The 26,055-nt window shown below is 37.7% G+C and overlaps 1 protein-coding gene across 19 annotated transcripts in view; it reads right to left on the reverse strand.

Moving 5' to 3' along the window:
* Positions 1-5,375: 5,375 nt before the first annotated feature.
* The window catches only part of GOLGA4 (golgin A4), a 79,327-nt gene continuing 58,647 nt past the window's right edge, over positions 5,376-26,055 (reverse strand). For 18 of the 19 annotated variants that reach the window (XM_074882222.1, XM_074882005.1, XM_074882171.1 and 15 more), the window contains 10 exons: positions 25,913-26,034; positions 24,738-24,868; positions 22,517-22,630; positions 19,071-19,091; positions 18,820-18,888; positions 18,169-18,244; positions 15,754-15,857; positions 10,622-10,708; positions 8,146-8,209; positions 5,376-6,112 (listed from right to left, as the gene is read on the reverse strand). In XM_074882222.1, the coding sequence (XP_074738323.1) occupies positions 8,180-8,209; positions 10,622-10,708; positions 15,754-15,857; positions 18,169-18,244; positions 18,820-18,888; positions 19,071-19,091; positions 22,517-22,630; positions 24,738-24,868; positions 25,913-26,034 (754 nt within the window). In that variant the 3' untranslated portion in view covers positions 5,376-6,112; positions 8,146-8,179. The remainder of the gene's footprint in view (positions 6,113-8,145; positions 8,210-10,621; positions 10,709-15,753; positions 15,858-18,168; positions 18,245-18,819; positions 18,889-19,070; positions 19,092-22,516; positions 22,631-24,737; positions 24,869-25,912; positions 26,035-26,055) is intronic. The other variant, XM_074882303.1, reaches the window with a different exon arrangement.

Below are 26,055 nucleotides of genomic sequence, written 5' to 3' on the forward strand. Positions count from 1 at the left end.
ACATTCGCCCTCTGAAGATAGCTCAGCCTACTTATTATTTTCATTACCATAAAGGAAGACCGTAATCATTCATCTCATCCCTCCTCCCCCCCTTTTTTTTGCCACTTACAAAATCACCATTCTAAAACAGCAGCCTAGCTCTGGTCCTAGCCTAGGCTGAGGGGAAATAATCTCCATTACTTTTAAGGCATACTACTCTGTATATTATAAACCCTAGACAGCCATCACAAAAGAGTTATTAGGTTATCTGTGTCTCCTTTTTGTATAGTTTGCAATTCAGTTGTTTCAAGCTTATAAACTATCTCCAGGGGGCTTTTCCACTTCTAGGCATAGGGAAGTACTGCCCATTTTGTTAAGGGATAAAGGAAAGTCTATTATTTTCAATCCCACAGTTCATTTCCAGAATAATTTGCTGCATCAGCAAGGATGATAATTTGGTAGTATCCATAAAGGTACACAGATGTGTAAGTGAACCAGAAAATCCAGTTACATTAACACAAGATATTCCATTCCAGCAATTCTCGTGTCCTGGGACACAAAATCTCATGGGAAGTGGGGAGATCTACTTTTAGCCAGCTTGTGCCTGCTCATGACCGATTACTTCTCCCCCCTCCACAATGGCTGATCAGCTGCGAGAGAGCAGCTGGAGTGTTGGTCAGAGACACGGCAAACTCAAAACTTCTACACAAAACCAGCAATGTAGTTAGTATTTCTCATCTGATCTGCCACGATGAATCTTACATCTCAAGTAACTTTACTTTGTACCTACTTCTCTCTTCCTCATTCAGTTACTCATTCTCTTGGTTTTCCATTTCAGCTGCTTCTCCAGAGCTTGTGGCTTGAGTGAGAAAGACTGGCAGGACTCAGCAGAAGCAGCGGCTTAGTTAAGGAACCACAGAGCGTATGTCATGTTGGCTGCACAGAGATGCCTGTTCTAAATTTGTACGTACTGTTTGTTTGATCATTTTGATTCATTTGCAAAAGATGTACTACTGTCTCATCCAAGTAAGAAAACAAAATTTTAAGTGCTTCCCTTACTCCATCAAAACTGGACAACGCATAAGGCTGCTAAATGCGATGGCTATTTCTCTTGCAGACGTCAGCACTGCAGCAAGTTGGAATGATAGAGCTAAATAAGAAGGCTAAATACTTTCTTGGACCATTGAAGTTTCCAAAATATAAACAGTGGCAAAGATTACAGCAGACACTCTGCTATTCATCCGTTTTCCTTTCAGTGAAGTTAAATGCTTACAGAAATGCTGAGGATTCAAGTCATCCAGCCACAGAGAGGCTGGTACAGCTCAGCAGGCCAAGTGTCTGCCGCAGGCGTGCTGACCTGCTTGGCATCAGCCCCAGGGTGCCCTCCAGACCCTGAACCTGGTCAGCCCCCAGGGCCACACAGGCCCTGGTCTCCGTTTGGAAAACCCACCTGCCGAATCAAAATGGCTTTGGTTATGGCAACGCGCCTCATCAGAAAACAACCACCTCCTCTGCTTGCCCAATAGCCACCAGGTGATGGCGTGACCTGGGCTGCTCTACAAGCTTTGACCGAGAGGAGCGACTCATCTGTCACAGCAGATGTCTGCACCACACTCCACTCCATCATCATCCACAACTGTACCACAACCTGCTAGCACAGCCGCAATGTAACACGTAATTACCATGGGCTTAATTACCGCTTCTCTGAAACGTCACATGTATTATGTGGCAACTGTAGGAATTAATAGCTGTCACTGTTCTACGGTGAAAGAAATCTCTAGAGATGTGCTTACTGTGAGTCAGTGTGCCTTTAAAATTACTCTAATACATACGGGAAACTAACTCCATGTTAACAGAGGCAGACTAGAATCAGTGTAAAAGAGAACAGAAAATTGAAAGTGGCAACTCCTTGATCATAAAATGCAATGTAGAATAACATGCAACTTACTGCTTACTTCTGTTCTAGCATCTCTGATTTGCAACATTATGAATATACACAAGGAAATAGAATTTGAAAAGCCCATGCTAGCAATGGTTTTGAAGACCAGGGTCTAGGAAGAGCCACGAGGATTCATATATAGCTGCATCTGGATATCCCACACACATAGGGGAGAGGGGGCCACTTTCTGCTCATCTTCACTTCCATAATGAATCAGTAATGGCATTGTGAAAGAGCTGTCTTTTCTTGAAAAAGCAAATGAAAAATAACTTTCTCAACAAACTCCATAAAGAAAAAAAATATTGCACATGTGGACGGACAATAAGATTGTATGCGAGAAGTATGAATTACAATATTAAACCCATCTCCTCCAGATTCATCCTAGTTTTCAGAGAGTCTGGAATCCTCATTTGAGAGCAGAGAACGAGGTACCACGTACTATGTAGAAAAGAAAATAAATTTTAGTATAGATCACAGAAAGAGGGATTATAAATGGCAGAACTGGAAGTTAGATGGATTTATATATAATGTTTTATAAAAAGTTGGAAATTGTACATTGCCAATAAATATCAGCCTAGGCACTGAAGTAATACAGGAATAAAAAACCTGGTATTTTTCATCTAAATTAACAATGTTTAATCCTTCAGACACTAGAGGACACTCAATAAACATTTTAAGTCCCATCTTTATAAATAGATCTCCACATTTTTTTCTATAGACGTCCATGGGTCCATAAAATTATAAATACGATGTATATTGCATGTAAAACTGGGGACAGTTCAACATAAGACAATCCAAGTATGTTCTCTTGCAGCAGCATCTTTTACCAATCCAGTCTGAACAAGCTTGGGATCCTCTAACCTTCGCTAAAAAGACAGCCAAAACTTTGATACAGTCTTTGGCTTTGAGCTACGTGTGTCTAAACAAGGATTATTCTATAATCAGAAGTATTTGTGGCCTGGAGTATGTTAGTCTATAGTCACATTGGCACGACTAGCAGCATTTTATGACACTCCAACAACAAAAAAAACACTACTCAAGTGAAGCTCTTTTTCACGCTTTCACCCTAACTCATTTCCTTTATCTAAAGCAATGCCTTATTTACATATTCTCTTTAAAAAAAAAAAATCTAAAAGCAGTTAAAACTTCAGTCTGACAAAACTTTTGTACTTAACACACTGTGCCATTATGTTAAGGAGTAGTCGTGTGATTGCTTATGAGTTATATATAGAAGGGAAAAAAATCCCAAACATTTAACTTTTTCAAAGTGTGAATTTGGGGAGTGGTTATCTGATCTTAGTTTTTAAAAAAGAATCAAGGATAACTCTATAATCTCCTTGGTGTTCTTTAATTAGGTCACTTAAGGGAAAAAAAAACCCACCCTATTTACTCCATCCAATGGCGTATGAATATTATACAGATTATTTTAGTTTGCTCCACTGCACTTAGGTCATGCTTGACAAAGTACAGTCCATAACTAGTATCTTTCATGGAAAGGGAAAAGAACAAAACCAGAAAACGTGAAAAATAGCCTATTTGTGAGGACCAGAGAACTGTAAGTGATCACAGTGATACTCACTGTCAGAGTAACAGATCTCTGCACTTCATTCCCCAAAGCCTAAGACAATGTATACCTTACATGGAAACTTGAAACTCAAATCTACATTTTAGATTGCTGTAATGATAGCGATAGCAAAATCCCACAAATCCTCAGCCAGCTGTGAGAGGAACATGCATTTCTCAGAGCCAAACGAACCCATGTCAAGTCTGGTCCATGCTGCTGCCGTGCCAGGAAACACACTGGAGGAAGCTGTCCTGCTACGCAACAGAAGCAAAGAGAAGCTCTGATAACTGAAACCATTACAAAGAATATTGATTTTTAAAACCAACTCTGATAATTTGATGTTTGATAAAAGGAAAAAGCTCAGAAAAACTCCCCCAAAACTACAAATAATAAAGCAGCATAAAAATTTTTTGCCAGACAAGGCAGTAGGAAATAAAGATGTAACTGAGTCCTTCACTATCAAAGGCAAGCCATGTCCCTTTAGATGGTAAACAGTAATTTAAAACCAGATGTATTTGTTGACAGCTAGCAGCCACAACAGACCTTGGAGCACTCGAATTGTTGCACTTCTCCGAGTTTCATTAGCATAGAAAACTGTGCAAACAAATTCAGCTTCTTCATTTCTTTTCCTGCAGATGAGAAAAAAAGTGAATCCCAGCGCATTTTCAAAAAAACCCCACCAAAAACCAAAACAAACCCCAACTGTATCAAACATCCTACATATCACTGGCCTGTACTTATTTTTTGGAGTCATGTGCAAATATTAGGCTGCTATCTGTGCCCTGGCCTGAAGGTAAGCCAACTGAACAGGACATGGAAAACTACAGGGCATGGCAAGAGAAACGGCTGAACTTGACAGGCAACAGTATGAGAAGCTGACAAAAGGGATAGTGTTGTGAGGAATGCCTGGATCCCACTGGTGGTTATGGGGGAGTTATGCAAGAAAAGGTTGAACACAGAAAATCAGAGGCGAATAGTGGGGATGCAGAGTCTCGAAATGCCAACAATGCTGAGGTAATCACAACTCTAATGCCGTATGAAGCTCAGAATATCTAGATCACAGCATGAGAAATACAAAATTTGGGTAGACAGAAATACAAAATTTTGGGTAGTGCCCTTGGGCACGACAGCTGAAGCAGGACAAATCAAGTCTGTCGGTTTGGACCACACCACGCTAGCCAAACCTGTTTCTGCAGTCAGGAGGACCCGCTGTTTCCCTTGGCTAACAGAGGAGCACCCAGAGGAACAGACTGAGCATCCCCGGAGCAGGATGCATGTTCCAGGCCTGACAGCATCAGCAACTAACCATGGCTTCCTAACAGTACTCAGAAGTACCTTTCAGGCAGGCAGTGTATTTAGAAGGCCTGCTTATGTTCAGAGATGAGGTATTTAGAGGACTGCTGACCCTATAAACACTTGTTAAAAATTGTATTCATGGAAGACTGATCACCTTGAACCATCCTGGCAAACTAGCATACACAGTACAGACGATAGTTACTGATATGGTAAGTATCAAAGCAGTTGGAGAACAAATTAAATTTATCCATACTTGCATATTGCTTCAGAGGATCACAACTTACACACCAAAATGACCAGACAGGCATTACTTAAAAGAACAAAAATACATAATTTAAAAATTTTACAAAGCAAACTTCTCTACTTGCTATATTCTCACGCCAGCTTTTCAGCTCACTGTGTCTGTTTCACAGGTTGTGACCCCTTGAAAATCTGAAGTCTCCGCTGACTTCTTACAGTTCAACGTACTTGAATAGCTCTCCTTATGAGAGGGATTTCAGCCTCTAAATGTCTCAGCTAAAGATGTCTCGAACAGGAACAAGAACAAAAACTGGTTGTTCCTTTCAGAAGGAAAATCATACCAAAGAAGTTCCAAAATTATACAGTAAATATACTTTATTTCACCTCAGCTCTTGTCAGATTAGTGCTGTCAACAGTCACAGATCAGCATATGATACAGATATGTATTAACTATTTACAATTTACAGTAACGTACTTTTTCTCCAGAAAATATAAGTACAAAAGCTAGGAGTAAACAAATGAGGTACTGCAATTTGGATTTATTGTAGGCAAAAGCAGATAGAAGTGACCTTTAGCAAACAATCATAGGATCAAATCAGGAAAGAGTAGTCATCAAGAGTGCCTAGCTCATCAGGAAAATCACCGCAACCGCTACCCATACAGAAATTTATTGCACAATTCATTCAAAAATAAAAAAATAAATAGAAGAAACAAACAATTTATTTCAACTCTTAAAAAACACCCAGTAAAGCCTGTATAAAGATACAGTAGTGGGCAATTCCTTCCTAGGATAAAGTCTTTTCTCTCCTTTAAAAAAATAACCTTTAACACAAAATAGAAGACAGTGTTCAATAGAAGAGAAAAAAGACTTATCACTTGATAACCCCTGATTAGCGTTTCTCATCAAGGCAGTTTTAACTATATTCCTGGTCCAAAGGTGGCGCTGAGTTTTGGTTCTTGCTGTTCCATTTGTGACCTTGAGTAACAGCTTTTCTTCTTGGCCCTTATCAAAGGACAATGACAGAGATGTGAACTAAGCAGCAATGTCACGAGACATTCTCATCACCATTTCTTCAAGATGGTCGTAGCCATGACTAGAAGAATGAAAAGTTAGAAAAAATGAGCAAATGTTACATTATTATTTTAATATTAAATGCTTCTAAGTTGCTCTTAATAATGACACTGTTGTTTATTGACAGGAATAGGAGATGGAAGGATTTCAGATAAATCAAACTGTCAAATTATTAACTGATTTTGAGCAAGTAAATCCATTCCAGTATCTGCAAAACAGTTGAGAAACTATGATGAAAACAAAATAACCTGTAGCAAAACAGTCAGGAGTCTCACTGGAAATAGTCTACTACATCACTGCATGTTAATCCAATGAAAAAAAAGTTGGCCTTTCTGCACAAGGCCTATCATCAAAATCGAAGTGATGAAATAAAATTTTGGGGCTAGCAAAAAGCCTCCTCTACCAGGAAAATATTTACTGCTTTTACAATGAAGTCAGCATCATCTTAATTTCGTTTTATACATGCAAGAATATTATCCTGTTTGCTGACTATCTACTGACAGGAGTCACAAAAATACTTGAGATAAAGAAAGAAACTACAATCCAATAATGAGGTCTGAACAGCTTCCATACATATTAAGTTATGAAAGTGTACGAGGCAATTGCTGGCATTAAGGTTAAACTCAAGCCCTTCTGTGATACGCTTCGAATACAGCTGAGAACGCCTGAACTTTTTACACCAGCGTTACAGACAGCATGGCAAGAACTTCAGTTTCACACATGCTTTCTGCAACAGTGTTGTAAATAGCTTTGTCCTATCATTAACAACAATTCAATTATTTTCAACAGAGGGCTAGAAAAAACTGTTGCTGATTTAGTCAAGAAGGGATCAAGGCTAGGAGACAAACAGTCCAAACTCTACTGCGTTTAAGTGCAATAAAGCCCATCCGCTATTGTATTCAAAGGTTTAAAAGAACACAAAATAAAGCAGACACCATGACTGTTTGCTAAGATGAATGGATATTTTTCCTTTGAAACAGATATTATTTTGTAGAGGGCTACATCTGCATGACTGCAAGAGAGGGAGATAGCCTGTCAACCGCACTGTGGTAACTGGCAATGGGAACAGCCTGAACGAATCCATCCTGCTCTGGCGGTGGTGCTGGCCAGCCGCTGCGTTTCAGCCCATACACACTGCATCCTGGCAACTGTGCAAAGCTTTTCCGTTGCAGAGGAGGAAAAGGAAAGTTGGGCTGACTGTATGCTTACTTCATCTGAAGAGTTGATTAAATTTCATACAGCACTAATGACTCAAATTATAACCCTATCAGGCAGCATCCTGCTCCCCTCTGCACCACTAGTGCTTGTGTGTGTTTAGCCTGGCTAGTCTGGTCTGATGCAACTTGCATCTTTAGGCCTAAATCAGCTGTTGCTTTTCTGTACCACTGCAATTAGTGTTGCAGATTCATAATGAAAGTAGCTTAATAAAACCTAAAAAAAGGCACAATAAACTGAGAGCATAAAGCTCCCCAAGTTGTTCTCCCTAATCTTTCTGCTCCATTTTCTCTCGATACCAAGCCAAAGCTCCAATTCAGAAAGGTACTGATGTTTAAATGCAATCATATCCCAATTCCTCTACAGAGGATATTTCTTTCATCAACTTTTTTTAAAATAATCCATTCTCATATTTATAAGATGTAATGATTTATTTCAAGCAGTACAGTATGTCTCCCATAAATCTGACATTTGCCTATTCAAAAAAGGAGCTCAGAAAATGAAGACAAAACAAAGCCAAGTGCAATAAAATTCAGTATTACGTATTGAATTAAAATCTGATTTTCTTTCTACAACGGAGATTTCTGTAGGTCAAACATTTCAAGTTTGCTTACAACTCAAAAAGATTGGTTTTGAAGCAATATTTACCATTTTCAAACTTGGCTGTGTCAAACAAAACATGATTAAGAGTAGAACAAAGTTTATCATACACATATAGAACAAAAAATTTGTTTTCTTCTAACAAACAAAAGCAGGCAAGAGAAAAAAGCAGAAGAATGATTAATCTCATACTACAGGTTTCATCTTTAAATAAACAAGTATGTATTAGGCTTCACTCACCCACATGCTAACTAAGCACAGACTGATAGGATATTCAGAAGATACCACGGCGAGGTGAGGCAAACTACAAAGCCAGGAAGAAAACAGAGTATTGGACTACTTTGTTAATAGTGTCGATAACTCTGTGGACATCTACTACTTACAGATGAGATTGCTGCAGTTAGATCACAGTAACTATGCAGTAAAAGCTAGATTAGTGAAGGAGACACACTGATCTAGCATATGTTTATTGACCTAGGAATTTGTTAAAAATTTAACCTGCTAAATATATGCTCACTAAGAGGATAAATAATTACTCACAGATACTTAATACTACACACACTTATTCTCTTCCAGTAGTACAGTTAATTAACAATTTACATGTTAAAATTAGTTATAGTTTTTGGCCATAAACTAACACACAGAAACAATCAAGCTTTATGTTAAAAATGCACATTTATGTTGTAGTTCAGAACTTTATTGCTCATGAGATCTAAATACTGGGTATTTTCAAACACCAGCATCACTCCAATATTAAGTGTGGAGAAACACTACTGCCATGTTAGTAAGTGTCAATAAATAAAATACAAAAAACCAAGCATATTTCTTCACAGAATAATTTATGAAGACCCCTCTAACTTTTTAGTCCTAAACAGAGTTACAAAAGACTCATGCCAAAAAATAATTTGTGCTTCAGTAAACAAACAGTAACTTTGAAAGTGAAGAAAAAAAAAATTACTAGATCCTCCATAATATGCCCTAATATTTGAGTTTCCATTGAATGTCTAATTTAATCTCTGTGGATTAGGAAAGGAGAAAATTCATAGGCTAGATCTGAGCCAAGAAAGGACTGCTATGTGAAACTCAAGAAGTTTTTGATCAGGACATGCAGCTCCTTGAATGACAATATCCTTAACAACCAAAGCACTTGGAGCCTGCAGAAAACCTCACTGTATGTTTTAGACAAAATGTAAGATCAAGGACCAAAACCTGTTGAATGAATTCAAGTCTATTTAGTGTCAGAAGATGTGAATATCTGTTTTAGGAAGACCAAGTTTCAAGCATCAAAAAGCTGAAGGGACTGAAAAATAAGGTTCATCTCTCTAACCTCTCTTTTGGCCAACAGAGAACTCAAAATGTTTCCTAAATATTACTCTAGCTTGCCAAAACAAAACAACAAAAAAGTGCCATCTTTCTACCTGAAGGTCAGGGAAAGAGAGCATTAAGAGAAATTCATGTTTGGGATGCATGATACTCACTGGAGCTGCAGTATTATCAGTATTTATAATTTTAAAAGTTTTTTAAATATTTAAGATTGCAAGACTCTCAAACCTACTTCAAGATGAAATGGTAAAAAAATTTTTTGATGTTGTTTCAATGAATCAACAGGACTTTAACATAACTACTTCAACTGAAATGTAAAAATGTTCAAATTTTTATTTTATTCTGTTTCTGCAAGTACTAAATAAATATATATGCAAGGCCAGCAAGAGAAACAGAATGCAATTCCTCTCAATTTAATTCCTGAATATTGTACTAAACTGACCCACAAAGAGAGGGATCACAGTGTTGACTCCAGATACAATGTAGAGAAAACTATTACTGCAGTTTTTATCTCAATAAAAAATAGCTACTAGACATAAAATAGTAACAATAACACCAAAGAAATGTTTATGTTCGTATATTCTTCTTTTTTGGGTCTGCTTCTCAAACCCAAATTCACCTTTCTGGTAAATACTGAGCAACTGTCACACAATAAGAAATGTATTGAAACTGGGAAAAAACCAACCAAAGAAAACCAAAGTGAAGTGTTGAAGACTCTTATTTTTGATGTGTCCTGACCCAGAGTGATCCTGACATATTTTGATGTTTTTTCAGTGTAAAAATAAAGCAGGCTCTTAGGAAAAAAAAACCCAACCAAGAAACAAGCAAACAAAAAAACCCAATCTTGTTAGGACACTCAAGATAAAAATGTACATATCCTACTTCAAACACACGTATCTCAGGTGGTGGAACTAATCACTTTTCTACTCTACAAGCAAAATGGCTTTTGGTTTAGCCAGAAATTTTGTCCCAGGGCTGAAAAAAAATCTCAACATATTTTTCATGAAAACTGGTATGACTCCACAGAAACTTCTGAATTTAAGAAACACAAATCTTCTGTCACTTTTTTGATTAGAAAACCCATCTACAGAATAGTAGTGATGACTGAACTTGCTTTGTTCTGTTGTACCCACAGCTATCAGAAATATGGCTTAACTGACGATAAGAAATACTAGTTAAGAAAATATGCTTGGTTTTTTTTTCCCTTCACTTTTGCTACAAACTCAAACCTACAGCTGGAATTTGACATTCCACTGAAGAAGAGGGAAGGAGGGAGAAAAGGAGTTTTCTTTAATGTGGACACAGGGAAAAAGGAGACTTAAAAGAAAGTTTCTAATTCCTTATTCTTGCAACCTAATCTCTTGCATAAACTTGGTTTACTTCTTTAACTTACCAATGGTCGAGCATCTTCCCGTTCTAGTATCTTCTGAGTCTGATCTGCTGGGAACTTCAGCAATGTTGTTATAACCTTAGCCATTGTCTAAAAAAAAAAAAAAAAAAAAAAAAATTTCATTTCATATGCACTAAATGCTTTGAAATGCATTTTAAAATACATTTCATTTAAGAACACTGGATGCTATTTTTAGTAATATCAATGGAAAACATTGTGAAATGGTAAGATAAAACTACTTGTTTCATACCATATATGCATGACGTGCTACGTGAGTTATAAGAAAACCATGAAGAATCTGTATTTCACATTGTCACAAACTGCAGCTACTATAATATGATGTAAGCTCTATGGTATCTATGCCTAAATCATTGAAGTCCATTATTAAGAGAGTGTACTGTTACAAATACTGCTCCTACCACATTTGATCTTAATGTGGCCTTTCTGAAAAGCACATTTCAAGCCCATGGCACGTGAGAGAGTCCTTATGGATTCAACTATATTCACATCATCCAAATATTTTGTAAAGAAATGAAACATTGAGAAAGCAGATCCAAATGTCAAATGTGGAACTCCAGTTCTGTAAATATTTTTAGCAGGTATACAATAACCTCATATTTAAATAGCAAACCATTTAGACATCCTCAGACAGAAGACATGAGAATGTCAAAGCTTTGTGCAAAATAGCAATGATTATTTCCATTTTATAAACAGATGTGTGGGAGGAAAAAACTCCAAAAGGCACAAAACAAGGTTCAGGTGACTTTTACAAGAAAGGTCAAAGTAAGAGCTGCAGTGCAGCTCAAACAGAAGGTGATTGCTACAAAAGCAGTAACTGCTGCTCTTAAAGAATGCGGGTGAGATAAGATTGCTGTTGTGAATGTCTACTGTTTATTACCAGTCTCACGTGTGGAATGAAGAGGGAGACTGTAGCAACAAAGCAGTTGCAGGACAAAAATGACTGCAGCAAAAAGTGAGAGGTAAAGCCCTAATTTGCAACAATTGTTTCAGTATATAACTTAACTAGGGGATAAAAATCAAAAGAAAGCAAAACAAACCAAGCCCTGTTGAAGCCTTTCAGCTCCAAAAGCTTGATTTTAACATATAGCTCCCATAATTTAAGAAGTGCCTCTACTGCAGTTCCCAGATACACAAAGGAATGTGCTAGGTGCCACAAACTAACATAACGCTTTTCTAATTTTTTTTGCCAAAATCATCATCACAATTATTTAGGACTAAAATATTAGAAAGCATTGAGCTTACAATTTATTCAAACTCTCTGTAACAGAGCTATCAAGAAATTCCTCTCCTAACAATTTTCTATAGGATGCAAATATTAAAGAAAAATCTACAAACACTGCAAATACTCCATGAAAGCACAGATACTTATGTGCCAACTTAAACAGGGGCTACCTAAAACCTTCTTTTCCTGAAAACCTCCATTTTGTAATTTGTCACTAGCAACGACTTGAAATCATCGCCACTAGGGAGATTTTGAAGCAGAATTCTTCTACATTATTCACAGCTGCATAGTTATGAAACAAAGTTACAAGGACTGCAGACCTTGGGATAGTATGTTTAATATAGCCTTACCTTACCACTCTAACAGTCTGTTCTACTATAAAAAACCCTAATAACTCTCTAAGTGAGTACACACACATATGTTCCTGTGTGTGCATCTTTATATCTACCTATAGAAAGACCCTGAGCCTTCCCAAACACAATAGCTAGTTCTGCTATAAGAGATGATACTTTGCATTCCCATTTCTTTTTCTGAGGTTGATATATTTAAATATATCATCTCTGAAAATAATATTTTTACAATGATACCAATCAGTCCTCTCAACAATTCAAGAGCTGCTGGTCAAAGGCAGAACCTTCAAAATCAAAGTTTTCCCCTTTGTTTTATACCCCTTGTTTTTCTGCAATGCAAAAGAACCTGTCGAGGTGCCAGAAAAAGATCTGCATAAATTTATTATCTCCAAATCATATGTCTTCTATTACATTCTTCCATGCACCCAGTTGGTATCAGCACACACATTTATTACAGACATACAAAACTTAAACTGATTTTCTGGCCTCAGAAGAGACTCCAAAGAGCATAATGAATTTACAAGTAGAGCATCTAGGATTTCTGCAAGACTTCAGATTCAGAGTGCAGTACAGCTGGACAGTGCAACTGTTCACGTAACTGAAGAAAATATTATCTTGTTTGACCTAGTGGTTTCTGCCACATATTTCCAGGTTCAGATATTCTGAACAAGGTGCATGCTTAGAAAAAACTGGCAATCTCATTTCTTCTACCCTGCCAAGGTTGAGGCAAAAAAATAAAGTTGGACTGGAGGGCAAGACAGTAAAATCCCCCAGCAAAGACATGTGCAAGGTTACATGTTATAAGCATAATTCCTGACTCTTGAGATACTGAGTCACTATCAACCTTCAATATTTCTCTTATGTCTGCAGCACTATAACACAAGTAATGCATTCATTAATGTCTCTACTTAATATGATTCTAGGATCACTTACGAGGTGCATAAATGGCAATCCATCCTAGAGAGTTTGTACAGATTCCCTTGAATTCCTTTTAGTAAGGAGGAAATAATGTCTATAGAGAACACCAATTTCCTGCTCACACCTTTGAGACGTGGCATACATATCTGCAGTGTAAAAGGAGACCCTGCACAGAAAAAGGCCACCAGAGTGATCTTACAAGAGCAAATTAACGGCCTCATTTGGTTCAGGAAAACAAAAGCTGAGAGGAAGGTATCTGTACTGAAGAGGTAAATCTCAATACAGACCTTTTAACTCAAGGACTGGGGGGGCGGGGAGGAAAGTATGTTAATACTTTACTAACACACTTTGTGTATTCAAAGATTTTCTCAATCACATTGTCCAGTCAGTGTAGCAGGGTGAAACCAGTTTTCAAGACACAGTTCAGTAAATTTAAGATTATGCGATACAATCCCTACGAGAGCAGACACTAAGCTCAGCATCTTCCAGCAAAAAAGGAAGTTGAAAGAAAACCAGCAGATGAAATCAGCTTGGAAGTATTTTTTGAAGCAAAAGTGAAGAGACCAAAGTATCTTCATATTTAAATTAGTAAAAATGTTAGTCTTCATTCAATTTTAATTTCCCATTAGTATATGCCAGCATTTCTACAATCTTGATCCACTAATAATAGAGAACTAGACAATACCAGAAATTCTTCCCTTCTTGCAATACATCAGAACATTTACCCTCAATTAAAATTTGCTACGAGGTAATCAAATTAGTATGAACACACAACAGGGAAGAATACAATCACATTCTATTGTAAGAACTCTGTCACCTTCCCTTACCTATCTACATCTAACTTGCCAAAGCTAAAAACTGTAGTGCTTTGAAAATTATTTCTGCTGGTTGGTTGTTTAAATATACTTCCTCTTTCAATCATACCAACTTTCAAACAATGCTTTCTCAAGTTATTGTAGGAACCAGATCTCTATCTCTTCCGATTTATTTCTTCTCCTCTCAATATCCATCTTTTTTTAGGAGCCTGTGTGCAGGCAATGTTGTAATGGCGTCTTCTTGTTAAATACAATGTAATGTCCAGGGCAAATAAATACATATATATGTCTACAAACACATACATACATATAAATGCATACATACATAAATTTAATATATATATTTATTCATATAGCTTTTAATCAAAGCAATTGAAAGACAGAATAAAGACCTAAAGCCAATTTACTTTAGCACTGATTGTTGTTAGTTGCTGTAATTGAAGAAATCAACTACAAACTTTAGTACATCACTGTTCAAAAGGCAAAAAAACCCTCACAATTTTATAATGCAAAGTTTTGAGGCATGTATAGTAATGTTTTGAAGTAAGAAATAGCCTTAATGAGTGAAAAAGAGGTTTTAAATTAGGTTTTCTTAAATGCAAGTTTGCTATGTGCATCAGCTATCTGCAAGTCATCTGCAGCTGTCTCAAAACTTGAAGCCAAAACATTTGCTGACATGCTTTTTAGCATTTTCGCTTGTCTAAGTCCCTCACAATTCAAAATCATAAAATTTAGTAACATATGTATTTTTCTTTAACGATTTCAGTTGTTTGTTATTGAAGTAGGAGAGCCATCCAATGAGCTTGTGAACAGAAGGGAACGAGTGATTCCGGGTTTTTTTGATCAGGGATTTGTATTTTTAATAAAAAAGGAATTAATATCAAAGTGAAAAATGGGATAAAAAGAAAGAGAAAGAGGAATCCTGTAAGGTCAAGATGTCCTGCACAGACCAAGTTTTATTCTGTACAGAGCACGACGAGAACAAAGCTAATTAACACAGAAACCTACATAAAACCTCTCTGCTTAATAGTAGTCCAAGCTGAGAGCAGGACAACAAAGAATGGAAGAACACCAGGGAGGAGAAAAAAAAACAACTAGAAAAAAATTAATCCACATAGCATTTATCGTCCAAGGAAAATGTTTGTGTTATGACATACTTCTTTTGAACCTGGTCAGTCTCTAAGCATCAGTATTGTTACAAGCTAGTAAAATTCCAACTTAGGAATGATTTCACAGGCTTGCAGCATACAATAAGCAGCCTACTGTGCAGTTTTTTTCACTACTTTTAAGGGTAAATTAATACTATCTAGAGAAGGTATACAGATGTGGGAGCACTATAAAACATCTTTAAGTAACAATTAAAGAGATATTTCATCATCTTTGGAGCTATTAAAAACCTATTATTTAATCCAACTATTACTTACCATATTTGTGTCAAGATGACATCAAAAGAGCACTTTTGCTAATATTGTGCATACCAGTTTTCACAGTACGTTAAACTCGAATGACAACAGGACTTGTGTTAATAGAACCATACCTGCCTATAAAGGTTTTTGTCTTCATAGGTACATTGGTGAGAGATGTGACAACTCCCCTCCCCCCGCCACTCATCTCGGCATGCTGGCAAAGTTATTAAGGTATGGATCATGCCTCTTTGGAAAAAAAAAATGTGAAAGCCTATCGAATGCTGTGTCAGTAATAAACAGCATGTACTGAATCACAAACACACGGTACTTCAAATCCATACAGCAAGGATGTTAAACTGTATTCTAACCTCAATCACGTGTCACCATAGACAACTTCCCATACCTTTGTCTCACGACCCATCATATATTCAAAAAGCACCTTCCTCAAGTATTCAAACTCAGCAGGCTCCCCAAAGAGGGAAACGTCAGTATGGTGAAGGTTTTCATCTGTGTAAACAAAAATAAGAGAATATTTATACTGAGAGTCACTCATAGGAATCCAAGTTTCACCAATGGCATGAAACTGGACAAAAACAAATGCTCGACTCTGCCCCTGGAATAGGGTAACAACAAATACAGGAAGGGGTCTGGGGGTGCTGGTTGACAGGAGGCTCGTCAGGAGTCAGCAGTTGTGCCCCGGCAGCCAAGAGGGCAAACCGCACCCTGGGGTGCATCAAACACAGCGTAACCAGCCGGGCAAAAGAGGGGATTATCCCCCTGTATTTAGTGCTGGTGCAGCCTCACCTTGAGTATTGTCTGTGGTTCTGGGCCCCACCATTTAAAAAGGATGTGAAGGTACTTGAATGTGTCACGAGGAGGGCACCAAAGCTGGTGAAGGGGCTGCAGGCATGTCCTGTGAGGAGTGGCTGAGGGCTCTGGGTTTGTCTGGTTTGGAGAGGAGGAGGCTGAGGGGCGACCTCACTGCTCTCTGCAGCTTCCTGGAGAGGGGAAGGGCAGAGGGAGGTGCTGAGCTCTTCTCCCTGGTACCCAGCACCAGGATGCATGGGAGTGGCTCAAAGCTGTGTTGTTGGGGGAGGTTCGGACTTGACACGAGGAAACATTTCTCTACTGAGAGGCAGGTCAAACCCTGGAACAGGCTTCCTGGAGAGGTGGTCGATGCCCCAGGGCTGTCAGTGTTTGAGAGGCATTTGGACAATGTCCTTAATGCCTTAACAGTGAACTGATCAGGCCGTTGGACTGATTATTGTAGATCCCTTCCAGCTGAACTAGGCTGTGCTCTGCTGTGCTTCTTCCTACCTCCTCCTTGCCCAGCCATTACATGCCGTGGAAATCCCTGATGAATTTATCCCCAGCCCTGCCCTAGCAGAAGGCCCTGAATACCCATAACCATGCCCCAGCCTAGGCACTGGCTCTGTCACATTGTGGGAGGCAGGCCTGTACCTTCTGATGGGGGTGAGAGCTGTGGATCCTCTTGAGATAATTGGACCATCTGCACAAATTTGCAACAGGAAAATTGTGAAGTGTCATTTTTGAAAGTCTTCTATGTTCATTCAGTTTCACTGCATTTCCTCAGGATGGTAAAACCCCACAGCGAGGTTTTGACCCTAGCGAGGCTCAAAGATAAAGCCCTCAGTCTGAAGCAGGACTTGCTCCTCAACTAAATGGTTGCAAATCCTTTTGAGGTGAGCAATACCTGTTCATTTCCCCATGGATATTTTTTTCTCCCTGTACTCATTGTTAGAAATGCCTGACCTGTTTCCCATGGAAAAAAAGCTGAAACAAAAGAAGCTGAGAACAGCAGCACTCCCTCAGAGGGGGAGTCCATCTGGCCCAACACTCTGTCCCCAAAGTGGCCAACCATCAGTGCCTACAGGAGAGCACATGAGCAGTGCACATCTGCTTCTGTCAGGGTCCTGGGGGTGCTCATAGGCCTCAGTGGGTGGGACCGGCCTTGTGGGACCCCCCACCCCCCCATCTCCTGATAAGGGCCCAGGGGACGTGTCTCAGCTCAGCCTGGGGCCTTCAGTCCCTGCCCGAGCGATGCTGTAGCTGTGCCCGTCTCTGCCCCTGCCTCCTGGGGGGGCCTGGACCTGCTCTGCAGAGAGCTGCTCTCCTGGAGGGACCCCCTCAGACGTGGCTCAGAGCTGCTCATGCAGAACTCTCGGCATAGCACAGTGTAACTGTTCTGTTCTATTCCCTGTGCTCACCATGAGTTGAGTAACGAGGAGATGGTTATTTGCCTGAAATGCCAGGGGGTTTTTCAGCTCCAAAACCACTTTCAAGGACACATATCACAAAGATTACAAGTGGAAATGGGATTTTACTTATTACTGTGTCAAAGCAGATCATCTTGCAAGTGAACTCTAATCACAAGAAGAGTAAATGTCCAAACACATAACTCAAGAAAGATCCGTAAAATCCAGCAGTTATATTGTTAAGAGTTTTAAAGTCATAAAATGTATATCTAATTAGCCAAGACAAATGGATAATTCCTCCCTACCCACTTCTGAGTGCCACTGCTTACACCACTCACCCTGGAGAATGCTGAAGAACTCCAATATAGAACTTTTTTAACTGTATGACATAAAAACAAACATCAAACAAAAGGCTGTGTGATTCGCTCATCTGAAATCACACACCAGCTCTACTGTAACAGACAAGACAAAACAAGGATAAGATGACATAAAAACATTATACAAATGTTTTAAAGAGAATGACATTTTAATAAATTGTCTAAACCAAAGCATATCTTTCAAACAAACGAAAAACTTCCTTGTGATGAAAACAGTGTACTCACCTCCGTACGGTGTTCCAACTGAGGTGACGTACACATTCTTCTCATAATTTTTCAACTGGTCTTCCAGTACATGAATCTAAATAGAAAACAGTCAAAATGATGAATGGTGTTCACAAGCAGTTAAAATAAGCATAACTGAAAGTTTTCAGCTAAACATCATCTCCTTCTATGAAAGCAAAATACATTAAAAATTGTGTTATTAAAAACTGTCCCTAAACTACTTAAGGAAATGTGTGTACATGTGTATATATACACATAAGAGTATCTATAGCAAATGTTATGCATATATATGTATTCACATATATATATACACATGTGTCTATTCTATACACATAAGCATACATAAAGAAAACATGACAAAAATTGTATTCATGAATTGTGTTCATGAAGCGCATTGTTCCATTGTTAGCACATGTTTTGCTAACCTGTAAGACAATCACGTGGTACTTGCATTCTCAGGGGATAGAGAAGTACTTTGAAAAGTGCAGAGATCTGAGAGGAAGTATGAGGCAAAACTATTTTATGTATTATTTCCATAGTACCTGTGTGGAGATGTGCTACATCATCACTTGAAAAGAACAAACCTTTTAATACTGCAAACACAAAGTATCAAACAAGAATACTTCTTACGGGTTTGAATAGCACCCTCACCTGCTCTCTTAACTCCTGCTCTTTCAGTTTTGAATCATTGACTAGTGTTGTCTTCTGTGCAAGCTGTGCCTGAAAGAACAGCCACATACGGAAACCATCAAAAAACTCCTGAAGATATATCACAGGTACCTTTTCAATAATCCTCTTTCTGCTTTTAACACACACACAAACTTATAAGCAGTATTTCTGCTTTCAAATTGCTATGAAACAGAATTATCTAGAGAGTAAAATCAGTAAAATTTGAGACTTACCTGAAGTTCTGTTATTTTGACCTAGAACAACAACAACAAAATTAGATTAAAATGTATGAAAAAACCTGAGTATATTGAGTACTGCACACAGGTAAAAAAAAGAAAGAAATATTAATCATCTAGTTCTGATACAGTGTGCTAACTGAAGTTGATAAAAATGGAAATGATGAAACATACTTTAAAAATAAGTAGTCCCATAAATAGAGTTTAACTTATTTGTATTGACAGTACCTAAAGATTATATTTAAATTCTCTCATTTGATTCTGTAAGACAATTATCATAAATATAACTTCGAGAACCCAGTATTTCCAAATCTTTACAAAATGCATATTGGAGATGAATGGTAACTGAATGAGTATGAAGCACATGCCAGAAAGCCCTAGCTACTATGAATACTATTCACAGTATTTTATCTTATTCCTTAATTCTCCAAGTTGCATCTGGAAATGTGAACATTTATCTGAAAATAGCTTCAGCTGAAGAGCTTCATGAGCTCTACATCTTGTGAAGATAGCAATGTTTATGGAGTACAGAAACAATTCTAAGGTGAAATTCCTATCTTCCAATGTTCCAACTCTAAGGAAAATAATGCTTTAGTAGTCATGGGTATAACTCAAGGTTGTAAAAATCATTTTAACATCAAGTAATTTGTGTGTGAATCTTTTTTTTTTTTTTTTTTTATTAAAGGTAACCTAAACCTTAACAGAGAAGGGCTATATCCCACTTGTTTCTTCCCGAGCCTCTTTGGACTTGTGTTGAAAAGGAAAGCTATTCTCTATCTCTGTAAGTTCATAAACCCTGTGGGTTTTCCTACAGTCCACAAACAGACTATAGGGGAAAATCATTCCTCTATGGGTCTCAAACCTGTAAGTGCAATTCTTGCTTCTGAAGAGCTCAACTATCTGACCAGGCATTTATTTTCTCATGCAGAGAGAGAGTTTATGATATTTTTACATCCCTACACTAACACTTAAGGACATAAGTATTTGCCAACTGTTTATCACAGTCAAACAAGTATTGTTCAATCACATAGTTATGATTCATGTCAAAGTGGATACATCATGTGTGGTGTTTGGCCTAGGCTGACAAGAAGCAACACAGGAGGTTTTATAAGACAAATTTCGGTGACTTGGGAGACTCCAGCGTTACACAACACGTGTATTAGCTGCCCACAGGAAGTTGCTTCCAGTCAATGGAAGACTTCTGACCCGGTTTACTACTAGTGATGAAGGAAAAAAAACCCAAACCAAAAGAGAATAATGTTACAAAGCAACAAAATAAAAAAGAAATAAGGTGAGACAAAAGATACCACAGCGAGTATAAGATGACAGAATTAATTTGAATGGACGTGTAAAATCCAGATGTGGATTGGTACACTTCTGCTCAGGTATGTGGACAAGGTCCACAGGCCCCATCCAATTTTCTCATCTAGCTCTGTAATGTTGCAAATGCTGTATGAGTTGCAAATATACGCTATTGCACCAGGTAATAGCAAAATTAGTTTGCTACAGACATATCGAGGACCAGCAATGGACAAATTAAGACAGGTAAGAATTAAGAAGAACAACTACTCTTAATTTCTAAGGAGGAAAAAAGAAAACTACCTCCTGATCCCAGACCAGACTGTGTCAAAGAGTGAGAATCCAATCCTGAAATACTGATAAAACAAGAACTAGAAGCCCACTTACAGCACTCTAAATATTTGGGCTTTGACCAGACCAGAGATGCACCAGGAGTTATCTGCACATTCAGTAGCATCTGACTACTGGAATAAGTTATGCTGTTTTGAGATGAAGTCAGCACTACAATTAGTATGAAATATGAAATTTATATCAGTTAAATCAGAGCTATGCAAAAGAAAGCTTGTGAACAATTTGCTAAATTTGAGTTCAGCTGGAATTCTCAGAACTACTCAAGAAAGCTTGATGCCTGTATGCCAAGGAAATCATGGATATTTAACTGCCTTACACTCACCAAAAAAATCTCATTCTTACTCTGCAAGAACTTCAAACCTGGATGCTTTAACTGTACTTAAGTAGATGCACTACCACACAACCTCATTTTCCTCCCCTCCAAATGAGACATCATTTATTCTTTAAAACAAAGTTATTCACCAGCAATGGAGTTCTCTCAGCTGGTTTATATCTGCCACAGATGGAACAACTCCTTTGAGTTTCTCCAAAGTCTGCCATGGAAACTCCAAGGAGTGGACAACTGTGGACAAGGTTCCAAGGGCAGGCAAAATTATTTATTTATTTTGTTTATTGTAAGCAGACATAGAGATGTAATATCTGCAATATTCAAATTTTTTACAGCTCTATGCTACCACTGCAAATCTGTGTGATGCATTTCTGGGAAGAATTGAGAAATACATGAAATACCATTGCTGGTACATAGATTTGATATAACTTTCATGTCCTATTAGTGAATATGTGATCCCGAAGATGCATGTGCTAAATGACTGCCTGTGTTTATAGCATACTTCTATAACAAAGCAAGCAGTGAAACAGTTAGCAAAGAAGCCCTAAAGATAAAGTACTCTTCATACTCTTCAGAATGTTTTAGGGTTTAGGAGTCTCTTAAATCTTCCTCCAGATAATAAGATGATGTAAGATTATCATCAGTGGGTGGACAAGGGTTGATTAAGAATACAAACCAGTCTGATACAAGTATTTCTGCTTTTACTGTTATGAAAACATCACTCGTGTCATGGAATAGTTCATTAAAGTAATATAAAGGGTGTTGTAAGTAAGTGCAAGGTGGAAGGGACAAACATTAGGACAGTGAGGTAATAATCTCTACTGTAAGTTTGTAGTGTCAAATAAATATATTTAGTATCCCCACTCCTGCCTGTTGTCAAAATGAAAAATTTAAAAATAAGGCTAACATGAATTCTCATCAATGACTCAACACCTCATACACTTTTCCTCTTCTCAGTGTAATAAAAACTAGTAATATTTTCAAAGAATTCCTCAAAGTAAAATGTGGTCTCAGAAAGACAAAAGCATGTAGTCTTCTTCCAGTGAAGACTTCTCTGTCCATAATTGATATATTCAAGGCACTATTTCAGAGTCCTCTGGGATTTGAATTAAAAAAAAAAAAAAGTAATAATCACACTAAAAATGACCTAATGTGATTTCCTTTCCTTCTAAAGGGCTTCCAGTAAAATCAACGTAAAAAGCACAGGTAGAGGCAAACCCCCCACCTTAATAATCACAACATAACTGGACTTTTCAACATAGCATTAAAAAAGGTAGTTTCAAATACTGCAGATTCTAAAGAGGTTCACTTTTGAAAAAGTTAACATTTGAAAGAATACAAAGTGTATGGGAAAGCAAAGGCCAGGTATATAAATAAAATCCAATTAAGAGCAAACTACAGAATTTTATGAAGACTAAGCATTCCATATTTTAAGATATAAAAATAAATGTTAGTGCCAGCTCACTTTTTCACTGTTCCAATGTTGTTCTTCTGCCATCTTTTGTTTGTATTCCTTCTTCAAGTCTTCTAGCTGTGCCTGCAGCTCACGGACTTTTGCTGTCATCTCTTCTTCACGAGCCTTCAAAATACAGGAAAAAAAAATTACTTAAACAACTAACCACTCAAAACCTAAACTACAATGGACAGAAAGCAACAAAAGAGTTATGCTATACACAGAAAAGAATATGCTTGAAATTCAGTATAAAGGCTAGTTACACTACAGGACTACAGAAAAGAGCAAGAAAGAAACATAGGAGCTTGGAAAGATTTTTCAGGCCTTTGACAAGATTATGTAGTTAGGATTAGAGTTAGTTTTTTGAAAATTACAAAAAAAAAAAAAAGAGCTATTTCTATTAGACACTAAAACAGCATTCGAGTATAATCCAGTAAGTGTATTACTGGAAAGATTGTGCTTGCTTATTATAACCTTCATGAAAGGGACACATGATGATACAGTTACCTCCTATACTCTGGAGGTGACAAGGACTTAAATCTTTTCCTCACTCACTCTCACAGACATGTTCCTCAAGCAGTTTTAAGCACATTTTCAGCAACAACGACTAGGTTTGGAGGGCACTCTGCTTCGTGAAGGAAAGAAGCAGTGGCAAGACTGGTAGGGAGGAAATGAACTTTTCCTGTCTGATTTATGACAGTGTGAATGGTACATTTACAGGAGAAAAATACAATGACCTCAACCCTAGGAAGTTAATCCGCCTATATGGCACTTTGCAAAAAGAAGTATTTCTAAAAAACTGTGTCCTCTCCGGCCTTTCTGTGAGATAACGTGTTAGGGAACTTACAAAACAGCACTCCAATTCAGAGTGTGTGTCTCCACAGCTGAACTAAACTAAAACTCTAGTTTCACTCATGCTAACCACTCAGGGCACTGAGCTGACCCCTCTGCTATGCAGCAGTACTTCACATCAAATTAGTACAATTAATCAACTGTTATCAAGAACAGAACTGCTGATCAAAATTCTGCTCTATTCAAAATCTCAGGATTACAAACTACAGTGATACAGAATATTCACTGGAAAAGTAAGTGCAGAACTGGAAAGCCAGCCCAGGCTTAATAGATTTAGGGTATGCCATACGTAAAAAAAAAGATTTATTTCCCTGTAAGGTCACTTTTTAAGGTTTTCCTTGCACCCTACTTAAGAATAAAACACCCTCCCCTATGCAGCCCCTCAACCCGAAAACCACCACAAATAACAAGCAAACCCCACCCCCAAAACACCAGTGAATGGGAAGTCACAGTACCTGAGCAAGCTTTACAGCCTAGAAGTTTTAAGAATATCCACCTTCAATAAAAACCTTGCTCAAATATCATGGCCTCCAAAGAGCATTATTTTTCACTCATTTCACATGATTTTTCTATGCCCTCAAAAATACATCAACAACTAATCTTTTCTAAGATTTTTTAATAGATGGTTATAGACCTCTAGTTAAAAATCCTCAATACCTGGCATACTCAGCTGCTTCTATTTTCTCTAATTTGGGGTGTTTTTTGGGGGGTGATGGTGGTGGTTGTTTTGGGGTTTTTTTGAGGTTTTTTACATCAAGAACCATAGAATCTTACAATAGTATCTTTAGAACGAAGTTTGCTGCTAACTCCTGGTTGAAATGTTACTGGAGCAAAACTATGTTTATCTGCAAATATCAAGCAGACAAACTGTTCGCTTAGAAGTAAAAATGAAAGCTTTATTAGCATAAAAACTATGCAAACAGACTGCATCCCACATAGAACAGAACCTTACTTTAAGGGCTATGGTGCCTATCTGGACAGAGCATCAGAGAAAGGAGCTAGGGAGGGAGGCTGACCTATACACACCGTATTTAAATCCTTAAAAGAAACACCACCACCACAACTCCAGTAAAGCTTAAAATTTAACTCACTCACTTCCCTCTTTTCCATCTGGAACACAAACTGTTCAAGGACACAAGGACCTAACCATATAACATTTATTAAGTAATCAGAGCTGGAGCTTAATTTTTAGTGTTTCATGTTCATAAAACAGAGAAACAAACGTTTTAATTGCAAGCTAGGTCACCACCCATATCAAGCGTAATCCAAGCAGTAAGATATTTACTAGAAAGAATTATAGTTTCTCTATGTAGCTGTGCAATGAAAAGAGGGGAAGGTGATTTTAAAATGTATATAATCATATAACTTTTCAGAAAGATACCTCAAGGATTTCTTCATATTTTTTCACAGTTCTTTTTAGATCATCGTCTTTATCAGCAATTTTCTTATGCAACTGAGTTGTCTCTATGTGATGATTTTCTATCAATTCAGTTTCTACCTCCTGGGCTTTACCTATAAAAAAGTCAGGCAATATTAAAAAAACCCCACATTTATTTTGTTAAATTATGTCACAACAGTATTACAAAAAGCTTGAAGACAATTGAGGAAGGCATAAGGAAAACTTGACAAAAAAATTCATTTTTCCACACTGTCAGTGATAACTATGTCACTTGATCCTAATGTATATATGAAGTTGTCTGCAGTTTGGTATCCAGAGCAATTTTTACTACCTGATGCTGGAAATTTTCTCTAAAAGTTAAGAACACAACCAATATTTATCAACTAATTCTATCTCTTACTCTATCTAGAGAATTAATTGGAAGTGATTGAAACATCTGCAAATCTTCAGAAATTCCTCACTTTAAGGGTACTTCTAGTAACTGCAGAGTCAAGAGAGACTTTCTGCTCACTTCTCCAACCTCCAACTTACACTATGGTGGCAAAACAGGGACAGAGAAGCTGAAATTTGCTGTACTGTATTATAACCGTATGGTATAGTGATCAGACATATCCAGTTGGCACCTGTGAGTGGTTACAGTGAATGAAGTCTGTAAGACACAGTTAAGAAAACACAATTCTGATTCCCAGATAGATTTAAGTTTCTCTAAAAGGCACCCTTCAGTGCCATATATTCAACAATGGAGCATTAAAGGTTTGTACTGCTGAAGTCAAAGTAGTATTGCAACGAAAATTACCAATGTGCTTTCACCTCTAAAACATTACTGTCCTTTTTTTATTTTGTACATATGATAAAGATAGGTACCTATGGCTACCACAGGTAACTCTTGCTGTGACAGATGCAAACAGAGTGCTAGATCAAAGATCCATCCTGCAGGGTAAGGAAGAACAGCTACATATGCATTTTCCTATTTGTGCTACATTTAAAATTTATATGTTAGTTCCTGACCAAGAAAAGTTTTTTCCGCAAGTTCTTTAGGCAGCCGTAAAACACATGTTGTCTCTATCAGTCCCAGGTAAAACCCCTTCCCCAAAACATCTGATGATTTGGTTTTCTGGCTATTTTACTGATTACAGTTATATTAGTATTTCACTCACTGATCGCCTCTTTTACTGCTGTTTCCAATTCTCTTTCTTTTTGAGCCAGCTGAGTATTGAACTCTCTCATTAACTGCTTTAAGGTGGAGTTGTGCTTTAACTCAATGTCTTCTTGTTCACATCTGTACAAAAATGTCAAAAAA

This window comes from Strix uralensis, chromosome 1 (genome assembly GCF_047716275.1).
Source record: "Strix uralensis isolate ZFMK-TIS-50842 chromosome 1, bStrUra1, whole genome shotgun sequence".
Lineage (NCBI taxonomy): Eukaryota > Metazoa > Chordata > Aves > Strigiformes > Strigidae > Strix > Strix uralensis.